Source organism: Ovis aries, chromosome 1 (genome assembly GCF_016772045.2).
Source record: "Ovis aries strain OAR_USU_Benz2616 breed Rambouillet chromosome 1, ARS-UI_Ramb_v3.0, whole genome shotgun sequence".
NCBI classification, from domain to species: domain Eukaryota; kingdom Metazoa; phylum Chordata; class Mammalia; order Artiodactyla; family Bovidae; genus Ovis; species Ovis aries.
The window spans coordinates 61,513,837-61,539,659 of record NC_056054.1 but is presented as its reverse complement, the minus strand read 5'-3'; the positions used below and the strand labels follow the sequence as shown (position 1 = coordinate 61,539,659).

General features: G+C 37.8%; 2 protein-coding genes across 3 annotated transcripts; one reads left to right on the top strand and one right to left on the bottom strand.

The window, feature by feature from the left end:
* The first annotated feature begins 157 nt into the window (after positions 1-157).
* GNG5 (G protein subunit gamma 5) lies at positions 158-8,716 on the top strand. The gene is made up of 3 exons (XM_015092070.4): positions 158-343; positions 4,480-4,624; positions 8,247-8,716. Exons 1-2 carry the CDS (start codon positions 263-265, stop codon positions 4,603-4,605), a joined length of 207 nt encoding a protein of 68 aa, XP_014947556.1. The 5' UTR covers positions 158-262; the 3' UTR covers positions 4,606-4,624; positions 8,247-8,716.
* On the bottom strand, positions 8,082-25,495 carry RPF1 (ribosome production factor 1 homolog). Of its 2 annotated transcripts, XM_004002139.6 has the most exons (9): positions 25,252-25,495; positions 23,791-23,847; positions 21,677-21,757; positions 15,070-15,165; positions 14,346-14,499; positions 10,939-11,021; positions 10,345-10,526; positions 10,038-10,164; positions 8,082-9,437 (listed from the first exon to the last, which is right to left on the bottom strand). In XM_004002139.6, exons 1-9 carry the CDS (start codon positions 25,477-25,479, stop codon positions 9,396-9,398), a joined length of 1,050 nt encoding a protein of 349 aa, XP_004002188.2. In that variant the 5' UTR covers positions 25,480-25,495; the 3' UTR covers positions 8,082-9,395. The 2 variants fall into 2 exon arrangements, with proteins under 2 accessions (XP_004002188.2, XP_060267275.1); XM_060411292.1 differs by having other exon boundaries at positions 8,082-10,164.
* Positions 25,496-25,823: the final 328 nt, after the last annotated feature.

The window sequence follows — 25,823 nt, the reverse complement described above, 5'->3', positions numbered from 1 at the left end:
GCCGCGCCCACCGTCCGCTCCGCCCCTTCTCGCTCCCAACTCTCCCCTCGCCCTCGGAGGCTCGCGCTCCCTTTCGGGTGTGGAGCCGAAACGGCGGGCGGAGGAGAGCGCGCATGCGCGTTGAGGGTGGAGCCGCTGGGTAAAGGACCGGAAACTTAAGAGACAAAGTTCCGAGCCTCACCCCCAGCCCCGCCGACTGGCCCAGCGGACCCACCGCAGAGCTGCCGACGGCCCGCGGATCTGCCATCCTTTCGAGTGCGCCATGTCTGGTTCATCCAGCGTCGCGGCTATGAAAAAAGTTGTTCAACAGCTCCGGCTGGAGGCCGGGCTCAATCGGGTGAAGGTGAGCGGGGGCGGGTGGCCGAGGGGGAGGGGAAGGCGGGGAGGTGGCGGGTGGGATACTGCAGGCGAGCTGACGCGGCGCCCGCGACTCGCCCCTGGGGAGGACGCCGGCTCGGCGGCCGCGATCTCGGCCAGCTTTAGAGAAGTAGCGGCACGGGTCGGCGCTGTGGTTTGGGGGGCCGGTTAGTGCACCCTTACGTCCCAAGACGGTCTAAGGCGGGCTGGCCCCGGGTTAAACGGCCGCTTTCCGCATTCCGGCCCTCGTCCCTGTCTCTCCCTCCCTCGGCATTGACTCCGCGGCTGGGCTCCCCAAGAGCTGCGCCTCCGCCCGCGCCTTTCCCGGCCCTCGCGACCGTTTCCCCCGTTTCTTGTCACCGGACGGAGTTTTATCCGCCTTTTGATTCAGAACAGAAGTATTTTTTCATGTCAGAACTTTCCCAAATCCACTCCCTTTAGTAGTCGAGTCTTAACTTCCAGCTCCACTTACTCACCGAACACACACTTGAAAACGAATTCTTGCATAACTTTAATTGTAGGTTAAAGAAGCCTGTTTTGGAAACGTTTACTGTTGTCTAAGATTACCACTGGTACCCTGCGCAACCTCGGACAAAGCGTGCATTTCATATCTGTTTTGCACTTTGCTGTGATCTGACCTTGGGCATATCTCCTGGTCTGCATACCCGAAAAAGTAATTAGGGTGGACCAGTGTTATTTATTTTGGCGTCTGGTTAGTAGCATTGACCTTGTCCTGGGGTATTTACTTTGGGGAAAAAGTCGTGTGTGTGTGTTGATGTGACAAGCTGACGTTAAGTGCTATTCAAGTTTCTTGATTTTTTAAATCCTTCGTGGACTGGCTTCTTTCTGGTGCACTCGGTTTACATGTGAAACACTGTAATTAGAAAAGAAACAGAAGAATATAAACCATGCACTCTGGTTGAAAGAAACAGCCAGTTTCCAAGATTTTGATTCTTTACTCATCACATTAGTTTTTACTTCCCCTTGAAGTGTTTTGTGTTTTAAGAGTCTCTCCCGTTACCTATTTCCTTATGTAGAAATGCCAGGAACCTAGTTTACCCAGTTGTGGTCATCTCTGGAGGGAAGGGAAATTCCCGTCAATCTTGGGATGGGATTCCCCTCCTTTCCTGTCCTTAAAGTGCTATAAACTCCGTTGCTGTGTTGAATCCATTTCTCTTATTTCCAGATTCTTACCTCATCCAGTGATTAATGGTTAGCCTTGCCTGGATTTAACTCTGAAATCATTGTTATTATTCAGGTGTGCCTTCATCTTAGGTTGGAGTGGCCCGGGAAAGAAAAAAATGAGAAGGTGGCGGGAGGAGGGGGGGCAAAAAAAAAAAAAAAAGGCTGATTGAAAGCAGAAGTGTTAAGTAGGGGTATTTAGTTCCAGTCTTAAAAGAAAAGAGTGTACTCTGAGGTGAAAGTGAAGTCGTTCAGTCGTGTCCTACTCTTTGCGACCCTGTGCACTGTAGCCCACCAGGCTCCTCCGTCCATGGGATTCTCCAGGCAAGAATACTGGAGTGGGTTGCCATTTCCTTCTCCAGGGGATCTCTTTACCTTAAAAACCCTAGCCCCTGCAATAACTCTCCAGCGAGGTGCCTTCCTCCAGTACTAAAGGTTTTGGTTGGAATCATTAAAACCTTCACCAGGGTTTGGTTATAGAAATCTCAAGTCTAAATGCGAGGGCTGTGTGTAGCAAGAAGGAAAGCACCTCACCTTGGGGGAATTTAAATGAGCTTTTCTTTGGACATGTTGCAAAATGTGGTGAGTTAGATTTCATTTTGTGTTTCTGTTTTACCCATGACTTTTATAGATGGTTTTGTAGTGACATTTTACTTTTGAATTAGCACGAGTTTATTTTTTAAAAGCCTTTGTTTGAGTAGTTGATAGAAATTATCACAGATGCTCGACAAACTTCCCCAGTGTTGGTGACCATACACTTTGTTCCCAACCCAGGGCACTTTTGAGAGTGAAAGAGGGCACTGATAATTATGCCAGGATTATAGGGTTTCAACCTCTCTGATGGTTATTATTATAGTGTCTTAGGGGCTGGCAGCTTGTTTGAATTTTAAGCCTTTGTCTCCACTCTCCCCATTGATTGGAATTCTCACTGGTTATTTTCTCACTGATGGTTCCTTGGCTGGATCTCTTGTCACTGAGATCTCAATTTAAATGTCACCTCCTTGAAAACACTTAGCCACAGGTCCTGATCCAGCAAACTATTCTTTTTTTTTCTGCAGATCATCTTGTCTCTTTTCATCTGAACTGTTAGCTCTGTAACAGGGACCTGATTGTTCTTACATAGTCTCAGGGCCTAGAATTTTATTTGGCACATAGAGGTGATGAGAAGTTTGTGAAAGGGAGTTTAAGTTGGGAGTCTGCCTACATTTTTGGCAGAAAATTAACAGATTCTTTCTCATGTTTATGCTCAGTCATGTCCTAAGCATAAAGTCACAACTCTTTGTGACCGTATGGACTATAGCCCACAAGGCTCCTCTGTCCATGGGATTTTCCCAGCAAGAATACTGACTGGGTTGCCATGCCCTTCTCCAAGGGATCTTTCCAGACTCAGGGATCAAACCCACATCTCTTATATATCTCCTGCATTGACATGTGAGTTCTTTACCGCTGAGCCACAGGGGAAGCGAAGTAGATTCTTTACTGCTGGTTAATGTGAATGAATGAAACCGTGTTATAAGATAGTGAAAAATGATACCACTCTTCCCCCACTGTAGCTACATCTTTGAGGGGGAGCAGGGTGCCCATTTCTTGTAGTACTTGGAACCCAAAACTACTTACACAGTTGCTAATAAATTCATGAAACTCTTTATCCTGGGCTGGTGTATAAACCAAACAGATAAGCAGATTCCAAGAAGAGTTTAGATTCATCTCACAGTGATGGATCCGTTTATCAGAAGCTGTCATCTGCAGAAATTCTTTGTATAGAGAGCGCTTGTGATGCCCTTAGCTCCCTTTCAGAGGGTAAATATTACCCAGCCAGATTGGACACCTGTTCTTATCCTTCTTGTGGATAGTTAAAACAGAATACAATAAATGATTGCCTTCCCCATCTTCCTAAACCACAATTCAAGAGTTAGGATACTATATTTGAGGCATCCTTTAGTCATTCATATAATATATATGAACTATTCAGTTTATTGTTTTGGTGTCCTGCACCACGCCTTAACAGAATATATATAAATAGTAGATGTTGAAGTTGGTATAAAGTTGTTTTAACTGTGAAACCACAGAAGTTCTGTAAGTCCTGTTTGAATGGCTTTGTATATATATATATATGAAAATTATTAAGTCACATTTAAGGCAGTTTCTTAAAGGCAGGCTGCTCAGTAAAGTTCTTTAACTGAAGCTTGCTAATAATCAGCCTTTGAGTCACATGTCACTGAGCAGAAACTCATTGTCCAATTTTGTAACATAGAACAGCTGATGGTATGTAATACCAAGATACTCACAGCATTTTCTCAGTATACTGCTTTCAAGACAGAGTGATAGTTTACTAGCATTTTAATTTATCTTTACCCTATAATATCCTGTGTACTGCTTTTAATAAAAAAAAATTTGAGTACCTTCATGGTTACACTAGAACATCCTGTTGATTAGTAAACTAGCAAGATGTGCTATGCTTTGCAGATAAAACGGAGTTGTACTGTTTGTGCTTGTTTTATTTACATGGAGTGTTTTGACTGTATATGACTATATGTCAAACATATGTATATGTTGACAGTATATGACTGTTGATGAGCTTCCTGGTGGCTCAGTGGCAAAGAATCCACCTGCCATGCAGGAGATGCAGGTTTGATCCCTGGGTCGGGAAGATCCCTTGGAGAAGGAAATGGCAACCCAGTCCAATATTCTTGCCTGGACATGGACAGAGGAGCCTGGTGGGCTACAGTTTACAGTTGATGGGGTTGCAAAAGTCAGACATGATTTAGTCAGACACAGTTTAGCCACTAAACAACAACAGTAAGACTGTTGATCTTCACTTAGTGTATATATTTTTTGAGTTGTTTATTGGCACATATTTTTATTTAAGATTTGAAAAAACTTTCATTAAAACACTGTCATCACCTCCTGCCCCCTTCCCCCACTGCTTGTTATATACAGGTTTCCCAGGCAGCTGCAGATTTGAAACAGTTCTGTCTGCAGAATGCTCAACATGACCCTCTGCTGACTGGAGTATCTTCAAGTACAAATCCCTTCAGGCCCCAGAAAGTCTGTTCGTTTTTGTAGTAAGACAGATCTTGACAAGGTAAGTTTCCTTAAATTAAAACAACAAAATTAGTAGGGATAACTAGTCAGGTTTCTTTCTTTGTAGCACTTTGTAAGTTGAGCAAGCTCTTAGCATACTTTTGTTTTGCACTTGGATTTTCAAGTCTTGTTTTGTGAAGATTGATGAAATTTGCTGATTTAGTAATCATAAAGACTAGTTGTTTCTATTTTATCAGAGGGTTAAGTAGAGGATTCAATAACCATAAGAGGATATAGGGGTTACTAGAAAATTTCACTATTGTGACAAGCCATGTTACCCTTTATAGTATTGCCTAATGGTGTACTTTGGTGCCCCAAATACTAATTTTTTTGTACCTAGAAAATATTTAGACATTTAAAGAAATCTGCTTTGTTCATGGTGGTGACTTTTAAAATACTGTCAGTGGATTTGGATTAATTATGATCTACTAGAATAGCATAGACAGAGAAGGCAATGGCACCCCACTCTAGTACTCTTGCCTGGAAAATCTCACGGACGGAGGAGCCTGGTAGGCTGTAGTCCATGGGGTCGCTGAGAGTTGGACATGACTCAGTGACTTCAATTTCATGCATTGGAGAAGGAAATGGCAACCCACTCCAGTGTTCTTGCCTAGAGAATCCCAGGGATGGCGGAGCGTGGTGGGCTGCTGTCTATGGGGTCGCACAGAGTCGGACACGACTGAAGCGACTTAGCAGCAGCAGCAGCAGCAGCAAAGCATAGAAAAGAAGTAGTGAGTGCAAACGGAGGAGATAGCTGCATAAGCTTACATAGTGCAGGCATTTGGAGTTGGAGACAAAAGGTTTTAACTTTATTCTTTTTAGGTAAAGATTACAAGAGAGGGAAATGAAGTATCTAAGTTTATGGTGGGAGACAGCGGGTTGGTTTTCAGAGGATTAAGAAAATAAAATTTGGGTGGGTTTAAAGCATACTTCTATATGTTAACCTGTACCTTGCAGAACAGATGTCAATGTGTACAAAAATGTATGTTAATTCACGAGAGGTGGCAAGACAACATGAGGTGTGGATAATTGAAAATGTAATCTGGCCAGATAGCATGATGTGTGGATAATTGAAAATGGAATCTAACTGTACTGCCTTCATGAAGTCATAGGACTTTAGTCAGAGCATTCACTTGTTATAAAGACAACTCTGTATATGTTACACACCCTCTGCAAATATTCTGACTCCTCACAGTGCAGGAAGCTGCTTCCTAAAATACATGTTGCATAGTTGTGCCCTCCCTAATTAAATTTAGTAGACTTGGGAGTGTCCAGGAAGTCTATAAGTAAAAGCATGTCTCTAGTAAATACCATGATTAGTTGAATTGGTTAAGGTTCCAAACCCAGAGGGGAAGAAACCACCTTTGAGTTTAAGGAAGTAATTCTTTTCAACATTCAAGCACCTTCATATTTAATAATTAAAAAAAGTTTTTTGCTTTTGGCAATTTTGAGAAATTCCAAAATTGTTATGGTTCCTCTTGTATTTTCTTTATAAGTTTATTTTCATTTAAAATACTGGTAAGTGTGGCTTCTTAACTGGCTGTTCATAGTTTCATTTCATAGAATACAGATCAGTGCCTAATTAACTTGGCTCTGGTTGGGATAAGAATCCAGATTTCAAAGTAAAATAATGGCTATTAATCCTGGCACTATAGTAAAACCTGCAGGTTTATGAATATTATGATTTGAAGCACTTTTGGCTAGGAAGAGTATTTGGATGTAAAAGCATTTCTTCTCACACATGAATGTAGCTACAAATCACGGTGTTAAAATAGAGACTCTAAAACAATAGGTCTGGGATATTATACTGATGTTGGCTGTCCTTGGCACACTGAGTGGCGTCGATGCAAAACATCTATATTTAAATCTGTATTTGTCTTCACACTCGTAACTTTTAAAACTATATGTGTAATTTAAAGCATAGATATTTTAGCAATAAATAGTCCAGAGTATTAAAATAGAATTTACCATGATTTGCACACCTAGAAATAACCACTGTTAACAGATGTTTCCTTTAAAAAAAAAAAAAATTATTGAAAAGTGATTATAGTATGCAGTTTTGTTTTTTTGAAGTTGAATTTTCTTGTTTCATTTAATAGTCTGTAAATTCCCTGGTGGTCTGGTGCTTAGGCTTTGGTGCTCTCATTTAATAGTTTTTGTAAATGAGATTTTTCTGTGGTTATACTATAACTTAAATTATACTTCATCAAATATTGAGGTTTCCAAATTTGAGGCTACACTGAGGTGAACATCTTGGTACCTATAAGTATACTCTACCCATTTCTTTAAAATAAACTTCTGGAGGTAAAGTTATTCTGTAAGGAATGACATTTAAAATTTAATAACCTTGATAATATTGCCAAATTAAACTTTGCTGTTCCACCTGGAGTTTAAAGAGTACTTTTGGCTGAGCCCCTGCCAAACAGATCACAGACTGTTTGCTACTATTTCCTGCCTATCTCAGTTTTGTAATTTGCAAAACTTGAGGCTAAACATTTTCACCACTGATTCTGTTTATGCTTCTTGTAAAACTTTTTGTAATGAAGTAACAGAAAATTTTAAATCAGTATAAAAAAACAATTATTTACTATCCTGAATTAAATGGTTTACCTTGTTAGTTCTGAGCTGTGCAGCTTATGGGATCTTAGTTCCCCAGCCAGGGAGTGAACCTGGTCCCTTGGTAGTGAAAGACCAGAGTCCTGACTATTGGACCACAAAGGAATTCCCAACCTTGTTAATTTTTATAAAGAAATGATACTTTTTCTACCTTTGCATATAAATAACTTACTCTGGCACTGTTATGCCCATGTATTTATTGTTTTATAGTTCTAAAATCCAGCTGTTATTTTTAAGGAATGACTGTTAGTGCATTATTTTTGAGATTTGTGTTAATCCATACATTGTTTAGTCATTTAAATTGTTGTATTCCATCATGTTTATAAACCTTAGTTTATTTATTCATTGTCCTATTGAGTTGCATTTAGGCTATTTGCAGTTCTTTGCTATTTAAACACTGCTGCTGCTGCTAAGTTGCTTCAGTCGTGTCCAACTCTGTGTGACCCCATGGACGGCAGCCCACCAGGCTCCTCTGTCCCTGGGATTTCTCCAGGCAAGAATACTGGAGTGGATTGCCATTTCCTTCTCCTACTATAGTCAATATCTGTGTGTATATTTTTCTTTGTGTATAGATTTATGTGGGTAAATAGAAGTGATTGCATCTTGCTCTTCTCAGTTGTTGCTCATTTTCTAGAGGTGTTCAGATATCTCCCATCGTAAGAGATTTTTATATTAACCTTTTTAAAAATTAGAGTCCGCAGTTGTTTTTTTTTTTTGGATATATTGGCAAGTTACTCTTTAGGTCCTTTGATTCAGGCATGTTCTATCTGGTTTCTCATTTCCTATCCACCACCCCCCCGTACCCGCCCCCCCCCCCAAAAAAAAAAACCAACTGGGATGTCTTTAAAAAAAAAACAGGCTTAGTTTAATTGAAAGCACTTTATAAGTTGACATTGAAATAAATACCCTAAAAGTGATGTACTATAAGATGTACTGCTACTCATAAAAAAAGCTATTGTTCTTATGATACCTTACCCTAATTCACTTTTTCCCTTTTTCCATTTCAGGTTTTCCAAACCACGTTTCATAAACCAGTGAATATTCAAAGGAAAGCTAAATTTGAAGCCTGTACAAAAGCCTCTCTGTAACGTGCCATACTATACAAACTTCTACTTTTGTCAGTCCTTAATGTCTACCTCTCTGAATATTCATAATTTTCTGTTTCACAAGGGCAATTATTTTATATACACTGATGGCAATATACAATAAAATACTTAGTATAAAAATTTTATGTATTAATTTGTTTTGAACACTTAAAAAATGAAAATTTCCCCATCATACTTTTAAGTGGTTAAATTTTTAGTGTTCTAACAACTCATCTCATAACTTTATGCCATGTATTTATAAGATTACTAGAAAATTAAAGACTGCAAAGTTATTTTTTTAAGGTCAGGAGAAGGCTGCTAATAATACTAGTTTCTATTCATGAGTTACTTACATGGTTAACTTTTTAATAAACTCCTTTGTTGGGTGTTAACTTTGTATTATTTACTTCATATTAGGTGGCTCTCCTAATAAGGATAGTAAAGACTAGACATAATTCCATTTTAAGATGTGAGAAAAATTTCAGAGCCTGAGTTAATTCCTGAATGGAGCCCTACAGTACAATGTAATGAGGTAAAGAAGTACCAAGAAAAAAGGAACCAAAAAAGTAAGCATCAATAATTTGTAACTTTTGTTCTAAGTCCTTAGGAAACCATCTTGCTTTAAAACTTTTTATCCTTCTTGAAAGGCTTAAAGAAATGTTAAAACATCTTAGAAACCTGGTCCAAAATATGTGTTTTCAGGAAACAGAATTGAAACTATGAATACTAGTCTGATAGAAAACCAGTAGGTTACACAGTATCTACCAAGCATTGTATTTCTCAGCAGCCCACATGTTCCATGAAAGTACAAATGGGAATGTTAGTTTGAATCTTGATTCCAGTTTATTCGGTTACCTAAAAATAAGAGAATTAGATTTTAGGAAACTTATAAACTCTTAATAAAATGACCTTTTTATTTGCTATATAAATAGTGGTAATTCATGGCACTTGATACTTTGTTCAGAGATGAAAGAAGGTTTATGAAATCGGTAACTGCCATTTTGAAAAGTCTTGTTTCATAAACTCCAGACAGGCGTGTTCAGCACAGTTTAATACTATCCTCTCAGTCCTTTATAAATGGAATTTTCTTCTACTTGTATCCATTTCCCGGGGCTGGAGGGAGAAAAAAAAAGTTAACATTCTGTAGGTAATAGTGCAAAACACTCTCGGTTTGTCTCTGAGACCGAATTTAAGTCTTCAGGTCTGTGTGTGTGTGTGTGTGTGTGTATATATATATATGTATATATATATATACACACACACACACATATATATATATATAATTTTAAAGTCAGGCCTATGTATTTTTAAAGTATTTTCATTTATGATTTAAAATGATCTCCAAACTTCTCTGTAGCAATAATTCTCAAGCATGCAGCAGAATCATCATAACAGGTTTATAAACAGACTGCTGGCCCACTCCCTAAGCTAGTGATTGAGCAGGTCTGTGGCCCAACAGTTTGCCTTTGTAACAAGTTCTTAGGTGATGCTACTGGTCCACCTTTCAAACCACTGATCTTTAGGGATGTTTCAGGTGAACCAAGGTTAATCTCTAGACCAGAATGCTGTATCAGAGATTAGTTTTAACTCATGGGAATAAATGCACAAGCATAATTTAAGGTATAAATATTCAAAACTTAAAGTGCATGGTTTTATTCTCATTCCATCCTTTTTAAAATTGCCTAACTGGCTTTTCATAGAGTAAGCACATACCTTATGGACCCATTCATATTCTCCATATTTAGAATCAAAGGTTCCTTTCTGAAGAGATCTTAATTTTAAGGTAAAACGTGGTCCCAGTTCCTGAATTCCCACTTTCTTTTCGCTCTTGAATATGTATCTTAAAGAAAAAAAGAGTTAAGGAAATCAGTCTGAATGAACCCAACTATTCTTTAATATATATATCAGTTTTAATTTCTCATCTACAGTACTTGTCAGAATACATTGGGAAACAGGTTTATATAGAAAACATGTTTCATAATTGAAGTCAAAGTCCAAGGAGTTAAAGTACTTTCCTTACCTGTGAAATCTGAAGAAGATATAATCCCGTTGATTATGGAATGTGGCAACCTGCCTTCCAATAAACTGAGGATTATGGGGAAAGAGAGATGCAAACATACGTCCAATAGAGTGACCCAGTCGTGTTGTAAAATTGTTCAAAATTATTTCTGGTATGTGTTCTGTTGGGTCTTTGCCTCTTCTCTAGAAAAATGATGAAAAATCACAACAGTGGCAAAAGTACATCTCATTGAGGTTTCAAGTTTTAGAATTTACATGACATTGAAACATTTTAGTTATCTTAATGACAAATTACTATAGATAACGCCTCTGATCTGGGAAGATCCTACATGCCGTGGAGTGGCTAAGCCCACGTGCAGTTACAGAGCCTGTGCTCTAGAGCCCTTGAGTCACAACTACTGAAGCCTGTGTACCTAGAGCCCATGCTCCACAAGGAGACAAGCCACAACTAGAGAGAAGCCCTCATTCACCCCACAGCATCACAAAACCAACCAGCCCCGCCCCCAAATTAAATCAATGAACCTATAGGTTATAGCATTTACTAATCAGACACTGTGAGGAGACCAGTGCCAGTCAAGGAATGCATAAAACTCACCTTTATTTCTTTACGCAGACGAACACTGCTCATTTTAAAGTGAGCGGTTGGGCCGCTGGGCAGGTGACTCAGAATTAATCCATCTGTTCACAAAGCTAAGGACACACTGAACTCTGTAATCTAAACCTTGTTTAAATAACTAGTCCTTTGTATACCCAAAGGCTCCTAAAATCTGTAGGTAATTCACCTATTAGGTGAATAGGTGGATGCATGTATTCCTTTGACTTGATTTTCACACCATACCCAAAACTCAAAAGACATAAATCAACCCGAATCTTTCACAAAGATTATGTTAAGCATTGAAGTAAGCGAAAAGAGCTAAAATCCACTACTATAATACAGGAATAAGGATAAGATTCTAGCATAACTGTAGCACCACAAATGGAATATAGTCTGTATATACATTTCATACATTTGTAAGGCCAGGATATGCAGTTTTCAATATCACGTAAGACCAGCTACATCTGGAAATCAAGGTTATTAGTGTTCCCAAGAGACAAGGTCTTAATTCTTGGGATTACTGTACTACAGTTTAAAATCAACCAATTAATTAACCCTTACAGACCCTACAAACAGAATTAAGCTATAAACTAAATTATAAACGAAATATAAGAAAACTACCTACAATCAAGGCTAGTCGACCAAGGGCTTTCAAAGTTTGGAATGCAGCTCAAGCCTTTGTAGCACAACTTGATTCTTTCAAATACTTAACCTTAAAAGGAGGTCAGAACTAGACTTATAAGTATCTGCACACAATATAAGTTTTATAAAACAGATGTTGCCATCTTTAAAAGACATCAACATTCTCCCATTCATCTATTAAATTAGAAACTATGGTGGTATCATCTTCAACTTTCTCCTCTCCCACCACCAGATCCTGTTTACTGCTTTTACCTTCATAAATTCCTCACTTCAATAGCTGCCTCTTACTGCAGGTGTTATTGTCTTATTTGAGGTCCTTGAGATTTTTCCGCCCAGATTAGGAACAGTATCCTGCTTGGTCTGACTTCTCTTTCACCACTTCAAGTACATCTGTCTCCTAATATAGACTAATCAAGTTGGATTTAGGCCTTGGTTCTGTAAGTAATAAGCTATGGGACTCAGCCGTGCCATTGTAGTTTCTCATAGCTTCTTATGTGCTAAGTGAAAACCTAGATACCTTGATAGTTTTGCCAGCTATAGGTAGTTTGAAACTACTCTCACCACAGACTCATCTATAGATTAAAAACATCAGCATAGCACTCATACTGTGGTTCCGCACTACCATTTTATTAATAACCTATCTCTACATATTGTTTTATAACTGGTAGACACAGTCTCTCTAATACACCATAAACAATCCTATCATGTGTTTTTTGCTTATGCTATTTCAAGTATCTACAATATTTTACTCATCCATTAAGGCCTGCTTCAAATGCCATCTCTTTTTACAGACAAAATTCAGCTCTAAATATTCTCAGCTCTCACTGTTACTATAGCAGTTGTCATTTGAGTTTTAGTTACACAAATGCCTTTCTTCCCAATGAATCCATTAACTCTAAAATCTACTTCTGACAGATACTATGCCTACTACCCAGCAGATTATCAGTAAATGTTTGAATTCTTCCCTTCTCTTTAAGGTTTGGCTATACTCATGAGGTACAGCCATAAGTATTTCTGTATCATTTGTACTACCAAAAAAAAAAAAAAAAAAAATCAAAATCTTAAGGGGATTAAGAGAAGTAGAAGTCATTTAACCTAAATCAAGGCTTGAATCTTTTCTAGAAATTTGCACTAAATTGTGGTTTGTGTCAAAACAAAGTATAAAACCCAAATGTATCAATTCCTAAGTACCTGCACTGTACAAAAGGTGTTACTAACGTTATTCCTAATCTCTAATACAAACCATGCCACATAGGACTCATCCCGATTTTTAGTAATGATTTTAGCAATGAAGAGTTTGAGAAGGGTCAGGCAGATTCATTCAAGTACTACATGGCATATCTAAACTGGGGTGGGATTACACCTGAGTCCTATACCTTAGCTGTTAATTTGCAGTCAGAAATATATAGGGGCATTTTGTTACCACTGATGTGAAAGTTACTTTGTTATGACCGACTCAAAAGGCCAGGAATGTAAAACACCCTATATAAGCTGCTCTCTACATCAAATTTCCATTTAGAAATAAGGAAGAGGAAAAAAGTGAAAGGAAGTACTGCCCCAAACAGAGGAACAAAGGTCTTGAAACCTCATTTGGGGTGGGGTGGAGGTGGGGACGACATGTTTTAAAAAGGCAGGGATTAGTACCTTCAAGGCAGATCTCTTCTGGAATAGATTAAGTACTCAAGACACTTTTTTTCTAAACTCACAATCCAGCCAAATTATAAAATGACTAACAATACAAAGCTAGTTTAGTCTTAAGTCTCTGAAAAACAACTGGTGCAAGGGGATACTTGGAGAAGGAAATGGCTACCCACTCCAGTGTTCTTGCCTGAGAAATCCCATGGACAGAGAAGCCTGATGGGCTACAGTCCATGGGGGTTGCAAAGAGTCGGACATGACTGATCAAGTGGATGTCTTTAATTAACTTATACTGAAAACAATAAATGCCATAAAAGTTATTTAGATGGAAAAAAATAGATTGTAAACCATTATTTTTTAAAAAGCAGTGTTCATTGATTTTTAAAAATGTTATCCTCGCAGCATGGAAGTACTATCCCCATTGTTTATAAATCCTTGGTAATTTTAATAATTTTGACATTCAGTTGGCCACTTTTAAAGTTACTGAGGTCACAGGCAATGAGTAAGTAAAACAACATAAATGACAAAAACAAATCCAGGGATCCTTTATGTGATCTCTTATCTCAAAATAGGAAGAAATATCTAGGGTTGAGGTAACACATTCACCTTGGATCTGAGACTCATAGTAAAAGGATAGATTATTCTTGGTATCTGCAATACATAATATGGGCCCAAATACCTACTTCAAAAATGCAATCTTGTGACACCACTTCTGGCAACACAAAATCTAGCCACATCAAAATAGCTGCAGATCCCCAACTGGGAGAGGACCTTCATGCCTCTATCTTTTCAAATGATTATGTTTTTGCAATAAGTATTCTTCCTCTGCCTTACCTCATTCACCCATATCCACCTAGACAGGGTTTAGGCGTCTTTTTTCTGTCAAGTACTTTCCTAATGTCCCCAGGGCAGATTTTTACCAAAGTTTGTACTGTATACTATATTTCACTCTGTAATTGTACTGTCTACACAATATTTTTGTTTCTTTACATATCTATTTTATCCTACTAGATTATGAATTCCCCGAAGCTGACTTTTACCAGGAAACATTTTCTTATTCTTTTAAATATATCTTAAAAGGGGGTGAAGGGGAGACAAGAAAACGCCTTAAAAAGAACAAAGGATACTTGGTATTTTACGATCTTCATTAATAACAATCAGGTCTGTGAAATCTCTTGAGATGCACTGTGGAATAATTTTTTTCAGAGCCAGTCCTCTTCTGTAATAAACATGTGAATTTGGTATAACTGTACAGAGCTGTTCACAGAGTCGTACTGTTCTCTATAAAACAAAATAACAAAATCCTCAAAAATCAAAAAGAATAAAAATCTAAGTGGCATATACTTATAAGGAAAGTAATCATTATAGTGTTACTAATAGAGAGCAAGGCTAGGGAAGAATCAAATCCAAACAGTTTCATCCTCCATCAAAGGCTGATCTACCTAAAGCAGTCATTCTCAACTAGGGACAATTTTGTCATCAAGGGATGTTTGGAAACATCTGGAAACATTTTTGGTGGTCATGACTGATGGTAGTGGTAGAAGTTGGCTGCTATCAGTATCTAGTGGATAGAGGCCAAAATGCTGCTAAACATCCTGTAATGAACAGGACAATCTGAACAATAAAAAAATCCAGCCCCAAACGTTTAAACAGTGCTGAGGCTGAGAAAGCCTATCATGAAGAATCACACTTGGTGAACCTACATCACATCACTGATACATTTTATTTAGTTTATTTACAGACATTACCTAAGGCAATTACTAAAAATTTAACTCTTCTGAACGAAGTTATTTTAAATAACCTAAGTAAGAAAATTAAGAATTCAACAACTATAGTAACTGATATATTTACCCCATGAGGTCTATCTGACGTAGTGATGAGAATCTTGGGAGAAGTCTGTCTGTTGAAATAAGAAGCAAATTCATCTGTAGCTTCATCATAAGCAACCTGAAAACAGAGAGAGAGAACTTTACATCAAACACTCTACTGGGCCAGCATTTTACAAGCAATTCGAATAGGATTCTGTAACACTGGGTTATCTAGCTGACTCGTGGTTTAAAGAGGGCCCAGGAGGGACAGGTTAATGGCAACATGAAGAGGTTGGATAATTTTCTAGCTGAAGAATACTAATATGAAACTGGGGAAAAAAAAACTGTCAAAAATAATTTCAAGAAATTGAGATGCATTCATTGAAAAATGGATCCATTTGTGGGCAAGAACATCAAGAATCTTGCCTAGAGCTATTCCATTTCCCATGTCAACCTGGGTGGTGAAAACAGTAACTGTATCAACTTCAGGACTAATGGTAAGCGAGAACCAGCAATCCTGGATCCAGAGGTGGTAGACCAGATTCGAGGATGGGCAGGCAGGTGGTCTTGGACTTGGACTTGGCTTTGCCAGTCCAAGGTTACAGGCCTGGTTCAGGGTAGGTATGGATCAGCCAAAAATTTAAATGAGAGCTCTGGAAGTGAAAAAATCATAGACGAACTGACATAATCTCTCCCCAAATCCTTGACTGACAACTAAGCTCCACATGAGAGAGACCTGAGAATCCAGTGCACATGAAAGACAAGGGAGACTGGAGAAATGGCTGCAACTTTGAAAGCCTTCCTCAATCCACACACACCTCAGGTGGCAAGGGGAATGTATGTCTTAGGGGCCCAAGGTTTCACGATGCAACGTCTACCCAAATCACTAGCTGGCCACTGAGTCACACAAACACAGGGAAAAATCTCTAGGAAGGAAGGTTAAAAATAACACAAACTCATCAGTAGTGTAATGCTACTGTCAGAGAGATTCCAGTTTAAGTCCAGACAAGTTACTAAAACAACAAAAAAATCAATAACCTGTTAAAAAAAATAATACTCCAGAGTTACTGCAATGTTTTCTAAAAGTGTCCAATTCTCAACCTATTAGATATACAAAGAAACAGAAAAGTATGCTGTATAATCAGGAAAAGAGAAGTCAATAAAAACTGACTGAATGGGTCCAGATGGTGAATTTAGTGACAATTTCAAAGCCATCATAACAAATATACCCAAGGAATTAAGGAAAAATACAGGCTTTTTATTTTTTAGCCTGTAAAAATACTATAAAGTAGATCTAAGATGCAGGAGAATCAATAATCCTGAAAACAGATTACTAACAATCCAATCTGAAGCATGGAGAACATAATCATAGCAAAAAGAGCAAAGCTGCAGAAATTTTTAGGATAGTGTTAACCATTTCAACAGTGTGTTAGGAAATCCCTCAAGGAGAGAAGAGGGCAGGAAAAAAAAGTATTTCAAGAAATAATGGATTAAAAACTTAACTGACAGGTCCAAACTCAACAAACATTAAGTAGAATTTAAAAAAAGAACAATACCTAAACACACTAGTGTCAAACTGGTAAAAGCCAAAAACCCAGAAAACTTTAGTAAATCATCTGGTTTTAGTAAAACCAGAAAACTTTGGTAAAACTTTAGTAAAAAACCGGTAAGTCATGACTGGTTTCTCAAAAGAAATAGTGAAGGTCAAAATTCAATGGAACAAGTTCAAAGAAAAAAACAGGTCAACCAAGGATTCTATGTCCCACAAAAATTTTTTAAAAATAAAGGCAAAATAAACGCTTTTATAAAGACAAAAACTGAAATAATTAGATCTTAGACCTGCTACAAAACAAAGGCTTAAGAAAATCCTGCAAGCTGAAAAAGAATAATACTAGATGATCCAGAGGCAGGAAAGAAGAGGACTGTAAACAGGTAATGATGAGGGTAAACATAAGGCTTTGTGGGTGTGTTTTGTGTGTAAACTCTTTTAAATTTTTTTTTTTTTTAAACACGAGGATGTTTAAAGTAGTAATTACAACATTGGGTTTATAACATAGACAGATACATAACAACATGTGCTGACAATTAACAGCATGAGTAACAGTGGAGGTCACAAAGCTATACTGGTGCAAACTTGCTGTATTCTACCAGAATTGTGTCAGTATTTACTAGAAGTAGATTGTGATAAATCATTCTCCAGAACAGATCTTATGCTAGGACATTTATTCAATTGAAAAGGACTGAAATGAAACAAAATATGTCCCAGACCACAATAAAACTGAATTAGAAATCAACAGCAGAAATCAGCAGAAATCAGGGAAATCCTCAAATATTTGGAAATTAAGATACTTCTTGAAAATTGTAAGCCAAAGAAGAAATCACCAGAGAAATTAGAAAATATCTTCAACAGAATGAAAATGAAAACATCACAAACACACCAAAATGTATGGAAGGTGGTTAAAGCAGTGCTTGGGTGAACACCAGAGTTTTATATGCTTATATTAGAATGAAAAAATAAAATCAATAATCTAAGCTTCCATCTTAGGAAGCTAGAAAAAGAAGAGCAACTAAAACCCCAAGTAAGCAAAAAGAAAGAAAAAATAAGGATGGGATGGGGTGGGGTGGGGGGGGAACTAATGAACTTAAAAAATACAACAAGCAAGAAGAAATCATCTTTCATTAGAAGAGGTACTCAGATGTAAATGATAAAAGGAATCCATCTTAAAACTTGTGGGCGATAGCAAATGTGAATTTTATGACCATAATTTCTCATCATAAAAAGATGAAAATGAATCACATAAAAAAATAGAATAAACTCAGAGTATAAAAGAAATAATAAAGGTAAGAGGAGATATAAGTGAATTAGGAAACATTTAATAGACAAATAAAATAGTAACTTGAAAAGAATAACAAAACAGGTATGTCTCTGGTGAAAGCTCAAATAAACAAGATTAGGAATGAAAACAGGGTATTACTTCAGTTTCACTCATGAGCATATTCTATCTAAACAATGCATTTAACAAACCAAAACAATATTTTAAGAAGATAAAACACCTTAACTAAATTTGATTTACCCCATGAATAGAACAGGTTTAACACTAGAAAGTCCATTTCATTTATTAAATTACTGCAATAAAGGAGAAAACTGGATATTCATCTCCATATTTGCAGAAAAGTATATAAATTATCTTAATATTTGCAGGAAAGACATCTAACTTTCTAATTCATTCATTAAACAAACAAAGCAGCAAAAAAAAAAGAATGGAATTTCCATAACTCATAAGGAAAATCTACCATTAATGACACATACATTAATGATGATACACTGGAAGTATTCTTTAAAATTAGTAACATGGCATAGAGGATAATGCTGCTTTTTAAAATTTATTTGACATTATGGTGCGATTCAAATAAGCACAAAAGAAATTGTTAATGGTTTGAAAGAAACAAACACATATTTGAAGAAATGATTATCTAAACATGAAATGAAAACATTTAGAAAAATTATTAGAAGTGAATTCTACTGATTAAAAGATCATGATTCAAAAAGCAATCTCATTTTTGTAAATCAGCAAATCAGATAGTTTTCAGAGACATGTGATTTATACTATCGAGAAAAAAAATACCCAGATACCCAGGAATAGTTGTAATAAGACTTGTGTGTATAACTTGTATGAAGAAAACAATGATATTCACTGAAATACATTTTCAGTATTTAAAGGCCCAGTGAAGCAAAATTTGAGATCCCAACGGAACATTTCATGCCAAGATGGGCACAGTAAAGAACAGAAATGGTATGGACCTAACAGATGCAGAAGATATTAAGAAGAGGTGGCAAGAATACACACAAGAACTATACAAAAAAGATTTTCATGACCCAGATAATCACAATGGTGTGATCACTCACCTACAACCAGACATCCTGGAATGCATATCAAGTAGGCGTTAGGAAGCATCACTACGAACAAAACTACTTAAGGTGATGGAATTCCAGTTGAGCTATTTCAAATCCTAAAAGACGATGCTATGAAAGTGCTGCACTCAATATGTCAGCAAATTTGGAAAACTCAGCAGTGGCCATAGGACTGGAAAAGGTCAGTTTTCATTCCAACCCCAAAGAAAGGCAATGCCAAAGAATGCTCAAACTACCACTCATCTCATTCGCTAGCAAAGTGATGCTCAAAATTCTCCAAGCCAGGCTTCAACAGTCTGTAGACCACGAAATACCAGATGTTCAAGATGGATTTAGAAAACGCAGAGGAACCAGAGATCAAACTGCCAACATCCACTGGATCATGGAAAAAGCAAGAGAGTTCCAGAAAAACATCTACTTTTGCTTTATTGACTACGCCAAAGCCTTTGACTGTGTGGATCACAACAAAATGTGGAAAATTCTGAAAGAGATTGGGAATACCAGACCACCTGACCTGCCTTTTGAGAAATCTGTATGCAGGTTAAGAAGCAACAGTTAGAACTAGACATGCAACAACAGACTGGTTCCAAATAGGAAAAGGAGTACGTCAAGGCTGTATATTGTCACCCTGCTTATTTAACTTCTATGCAGAGTACATCATGAGAAACGCTGGGGTGGATGAAGCATAAGCTGGAACCAAGATTGCCAGGAGAAAGTATCAATAACCTCAGATATGCAGATGATACCACCCTTATGGCAGAAAGTGAAGAGGAATTAAAGAGCCTCTTGATGAAAGTGAAAGAGGAGAGTGAAAAAGCTGGCTTAAAACTCAACATTCAACTAAGACCATGGCATCTAGTCCCATCACTTCATGGCAAATAGATGGGGAAACAATGGAAACAGTGGCAGACTCTATTTTTGGGGGCTCCAAAATCACTGCAGATGGTGATTGCAGCCATGAAATTAAAAGATGCTTGCTCCTTGGAAGAAAAGCTATGACCATCCTAGATAGCATATTAAAAAGCAGAGACATTATAGTACTGTCAACAAAGGTCCGTCTAGTCAAAGCTATGGTTTTTCCAGTAGTCATGTATGGATCTGAGAGTTGGACTATAAAGAAAGCTGAACACTGAAGAATTGATGCTTTTGAACTGTGGCGTTGGAGAAGATTCTTGAGAGTCCCTTGGACAGAAAGGAGATTCAACCAGTCCATCCAAAGGAAGAAAGTCCTGAATATTCATTGGAAGGACTGATGCTGAAGCTGAAACTCCAATACTGTGGCCACCTGATGTGAAGAACTGACTCATCTGAAAAGACCCTGATGCTCGGAAAGACTGGAGGAGGGAGGAGAATGGGACAACTGAGGATGAGATGGTTGGATGGCATCACAGACTTAATGGACATGAGTTGAGTAAATTCTGGGAGTTGGTGATAGACAGAGAGGCCTGGCATGCTGCAGTCCATGGGGTTTCAAAGAGTCGGACAAGACTGAGTGACTAAACTGAAACAAGATATATATACATACATACATATATACTAAGACTTCCCTGGTGGTTCAGACAGTAAAACATCTGCCTACAATGTGGGAGACGGGGGTTCAATTCTTGGGTTGGGAAAATCCCCTGGAGAAGGAAATGGCAACCCTCTCCAGTGATTCTTGCCAGGAAAATCCCATGGATGGAGGAGCCTGATAGGCTACAGTCAATGGGGTCTCAAAGAGTTGGACACAACTGAGCCACTTCACTACCTACCTACCTGCATATATACTATATATATATATATATATATACAGTGGATATATACACACACACACATATAGGGTTGGCCAAGAAGTTCATTCCGTAAAATAGTCTGTAAGATGGCCCAGAAAAACCCGCATGAACTTTTTGGCCAACCCAACAGTACCTAGATTCTGACACTGATCTGATTTAGTACGAGTCACACTTTTATACGGAAGATGTAAGATCCAGGAAGATAACACTGTTGAAGAGAGGGATTTGAGGATGGGAATGGCGAGGGGCATCTTTCCTTCACAGCTATCAAAACTTACCATGAAGCTAAATAATCAAGAAACTAAAGAACCAATCCAGTAACAAGCTACCAAAAAAAAAAAAAAAAGACTCAGCACATATGGACAACTAATGTATCACACAGCACTACAATTTACTATGAGATAGACTACTACTTCAAAAATGGTGCTGGGAAGCTGGTTATGTAAGAGGGAGAAAGAGGGAAGACTGGAAGAAAGAAATTGATTTCCTTTCTCACTCTAATAAGAGAAATCCATTTCTGATAATTAAGTACATGAATGTGTACCTTGACTCTTTCACTGTACTGTTGCAAACTAAAGGGAAAAATGAAAGATTATCTTGAAACCAAGAGTTTTATATCGACACACGAAAAAATAGCATCAGATTACCTTAGCTGTCAAAATGTATAACAAATACTAATGACATTAAAAAACACTAGAAAAATTATTCATTGACAAATAAGTTTATCTAAGCATAAAATACAACACCTTCTGAGAAAATAATTTATTTCCTTTTTCTACAGCATTGTTGGAAAACCTAATTATGAAATAATCTTTAACAAATAATAAGATAATATGCCAGCATTATAGCTAAATCAATCCATTATATAATTTCACCAGCTAGTACTTTAAATTAAACACTGGCATAAGAACAGATAAGTTATCAAATGCAATTATCCAAATTTATTTAAGACTTCTAACATTTACCTCTTCATCATTAGGATCTACTATGGTTTCATCATACACTCGCTGGTTGTCAATAGTCTTGGGTACAGGCTTTGGTGGAGCCTAAATAAAAGAAAAAAATGTTAAGTCTGGGAAGCATTTCACATTAATAATTTTGCATTATGCTCGGGGAAGAATAACAAAAATCTGGAAATAATGCAAAAACTCAATCTGTTTCCCATTCAACCCACTGCTACATCAGTCCTAGTAACAATATTGAGTAAGAGGCTTTTTAACTCTTTAAGCACACAAATGCACTTACTGGAAGAACTGCTGACAGGATAAAATGGCTTAAAACCAGGCAAAAGTAGCAGAAAGAGAAAACGGAATTAATAATTATTCACGAAGATGAAAAATATCAAACATAACAGAAAAATCACAAAGGTACATATTTAGGTAGCTTGGTTCGAATACTTTCAGAAAACTATTCAGAAATATCTAACAAAGGCTACAAATCTGTATCTTTCTGCTGAACTAGTAATTCTAGTTTAGAGAATTTACGGTAAGGAATAAAAAGGGGAGCAATTTATACAAAGAAATATGTATAATCACTATGGTTAGTGGAAATGAACACTAAATAGGGCAAATGTCCAACAAGAAGATAATGACTATGGCATTGCCAACTTAATGGAATAGCATTAGCATCAGCAATCACATACACTCAGCTTAGATCAAGAAATTGTGTAAATGAAATTTTAAGGAGCAAGAACACAAAACCATAACCATACACTGATTAAAACTAATCTAAAATATATGTACACTAACAGAGATGAATATGACCTGACAAACTATTTAGGAATTCTTTTTTATTATTTTATGAAATGAATATTAAGTTTTAAGTAATTTTTTTAAAAGAGGCAGTTCTAGATCATCTATCAATCCAAAAACAAGAATGGTGATATTTTCAAATGGTGATCAGCATATTAATTTGCTATAACTGATTATTGAGTTAAAAAGAGACTAACACTGCTTGATAGGATTTTGCAGGTGAAAACAGTCTTAATATTGAAATTTCCTGTGATTTAATCTAATACTATTCAAGAGAATTCATGAAAAAGTAGTATTTAGTTTGTATACAGTATATGTATATAGTCTGTAGTTTTCCCTTCCTCAAAAATGCTTATTATTACTTGGTACTCCATCTTAAGTAAGAGATGGCAGGAGGGGGAGTTGAACATTTTTAAAATTTTGCAGGTATAAAACGCAACCTGAAGCATTCAATAGTTCTTTTAAAATTTTTCAATAGAGAGATTTCACTTTTTGTCAGCATCACAAAAACAGCTAAATCCTTTCTCGATGCTCTTTTCTTTGCCACAGTCCACTCAGGCGTTTCACCTTCCTCCTACTCCCCATTCTCACTCTTCACAGGTTTATACCCTCTGTGTCAGCTCTCATTCTCACACATCCCAACCCTACAACAGAAGAGGCTCTATTATGCCTTTCTTCAGCCTAGCATAACAAAATGCCTTTGCTTCAAGTCTGAAGAACTCCAGTTACAGGCCTATGGTGGGGATCTTCTCCATTCCCAGTCAGGGATAATGTGTCTCTGCCTCTCAAACACATGAAATTAAGTAAAATAAGCAAGCTGGAAGTATATATACCATTTTGAAATTTTGAAAACATGCAAAATACCACTACTACTGTATTTACTGTTTATACACACAAACATAATAAAGGAAACAAAGAAGTGCATGGAAATCATAAAAAGCAATTTCATGAGTTATTGTCTTTTTTTTTTTCGACTCTGCTTCGAGACAAAAGGGATCTTAGTTCCCCAATCAATCAAGGATCAAACCCTTGCCTCCTGCAGGGCAAGTGTGGAATCTTAACCACTGGACTGCCAGGAAAGTCCCAAAGAGTGGTTGTCTTTGGAGGGGCAAGCAATCAGAAAATACCACATAAGACACTCAAACACTATTTACTAATGCATAATTTCTTGCGTAAAGGATAGAAAGGGGTGTGCTGTATTGTTTTTACATCATTTTAAACATTCAAAATATTTCATAATAAGTTTTAAAATAAAGTGATTCAATGTAAATATCAGGGAACATTACTTAATACAAGATATAAAGCAGAGGACTAAAAAATTTTTTTACCTTATCACCAAGAGCCTCTCTCTCTTTTTTAAGTTTTTTCTTAGCTGCCAACTTTTCCTAAAGGATTTAAAAAAGAAAAGAACAATATTGAGCAACTAGTTACATAGCAACCACATAATGAAATTACTAATGCTATGAATATTTAAACTGACCAGTCTTAGAACTGTATTAAAATAAACATCCAGACTTAGATTTTCACACCCAAGTTATTGTAAACCAGATGAACTTGCTCCCTCAAAATAATCTAAATTGACAAGTTTGAATATTTAAAATTTCATTAGCTTTATCTTTTACTCTAAAGCCTCAAATAAAGTGAAAGTGCAAAATGTATACTAAACAAGTTAACAAGCTTTTGTTATTTTGCATTCCTAACAAGTTGCAAACTAAAGAAAAGTTATGGCTATTCTGGCGGCCTCTTTTGAAAAGCGCTAAAAATAATGAGAGTTTTCACACTGTTTACAATAAATCCATCACTAGTTATTCAAACATTTTATAATCAAAATATGCTTTTATTATTCAGAATCTGCAGGGTGTACTGTAAATCTGTAACTTCTGGGGACTTCTGAACAGTATGCTTGACACACAATATAAAATAAAAATTTTCTTTTCCCTAGCGCCTGTTGATCCTCAATCCACCAGGTCTCCGATTAGAAATTAGACCCAAGAAATCTAGGACACCCTTCCCCCATACGTGCGCACCAAAATGGGTTTTTTGTCCCTTCCAGGTACTCCAATAGCACTTGTCACCTACGACAAATAAGACACTGTGTAGGGCCTTAACAAGTCTAGCAAGAGGCAGCAGGCAAGTAAAAAGAATACTGTGTATGAATTTTCGCGATATGCAATAAGCAACTTGGTTCCAAGCAAGCGTAATTTAACCATAAATGAGCACCGTGACTTCGGGCTTTATCTCTATGTGTATACCTCCTAGATTGGTATAAGGACAATGCGGGAAAGAGTAAATCCAATTTCTAGAAACTTTACAGTCTAACTTCGGTAAGAGCGGCTACAGTAATCAGAGAAGGATCCTTTTGGATATCTGTACTGCCTGTACTGCAGATTTTAGGCATTAACCAACGTTAGGTTGACTGGGGAAACAGGAGACGAAAATTCTTGCCTTCTAAGTCTGGCGGGGGTGGAGGGGGCAGAGGAGCCGGGTAGGAAAGTAATTTTTAATACTAGGAGAGCAAGAGTTCTTGCTTTCTTTCGCAACCAAGGACAACAGAGCTGGCAAGGAAAGCAATCCTTGCTACTCAGACGGAAAGCTGAGCCGAGAGTGCGGTAAAAACGAGGGTGCAGGAACCAGGGCAGGGCTGCTTGGCCCCTACCCCTTCCGGATTAATAAGCGCCGCCTGCGACCCGGGCAGGGGTGCCCGCGCATGTGCATCGTCCAGCCCGCCCCACCCCACTGGCTCTAGAGCGACACCGCGCACGCGCTCTGGCGACTCCGCTGCCTCATACCTTCCGCTGCTGCTGTTTCCACCGCGTGAACATTAAGTGTCGCCGCTGTTTGTTCTTAATTTCCGAAATGCTGAATCCTGGAGGAAAGGCAGCGGTCTTTGGGGGTTGTACCCCGCTTTCCGTCGTCCCATCCTCACCGACTGCAGCCTCCTGAGCTTCTTCAGTAGCGGCTTTGCGTTTCAGGCCTTTTTTTCCGCTGCCGCCGCTCTTGTCTCCGGCCTTCGCCATGGTATTTTTGCTCCTTGTGGTCTGTACGGAAACGGAAGTAGCTTCCTCGTCCCACCCCCGTCCTTAAGCTTTTATTTCCGGGGTCGGGAAAATCTTAAAGGAAAGTGTATGTTTGCTGAGTTTTATCAGTTTTAAGGAGGTGCTGAAATTTAGGCTTGAGAAGAATATACGGAGCTTGCCCAGGCATGTGAACTGTGAATTGAGTTGCTGAAATCCATTATTGACTGTTATCCATGCGAGAGCCCTTCAAACCTAAGTGTTAGTTGCTCAGTCCTGTCGGCCTCTTTGCGACCTCATGGACTGTATGTAGCCTGCCAGGCTCCCCTATCCATGGAATTCTCCAG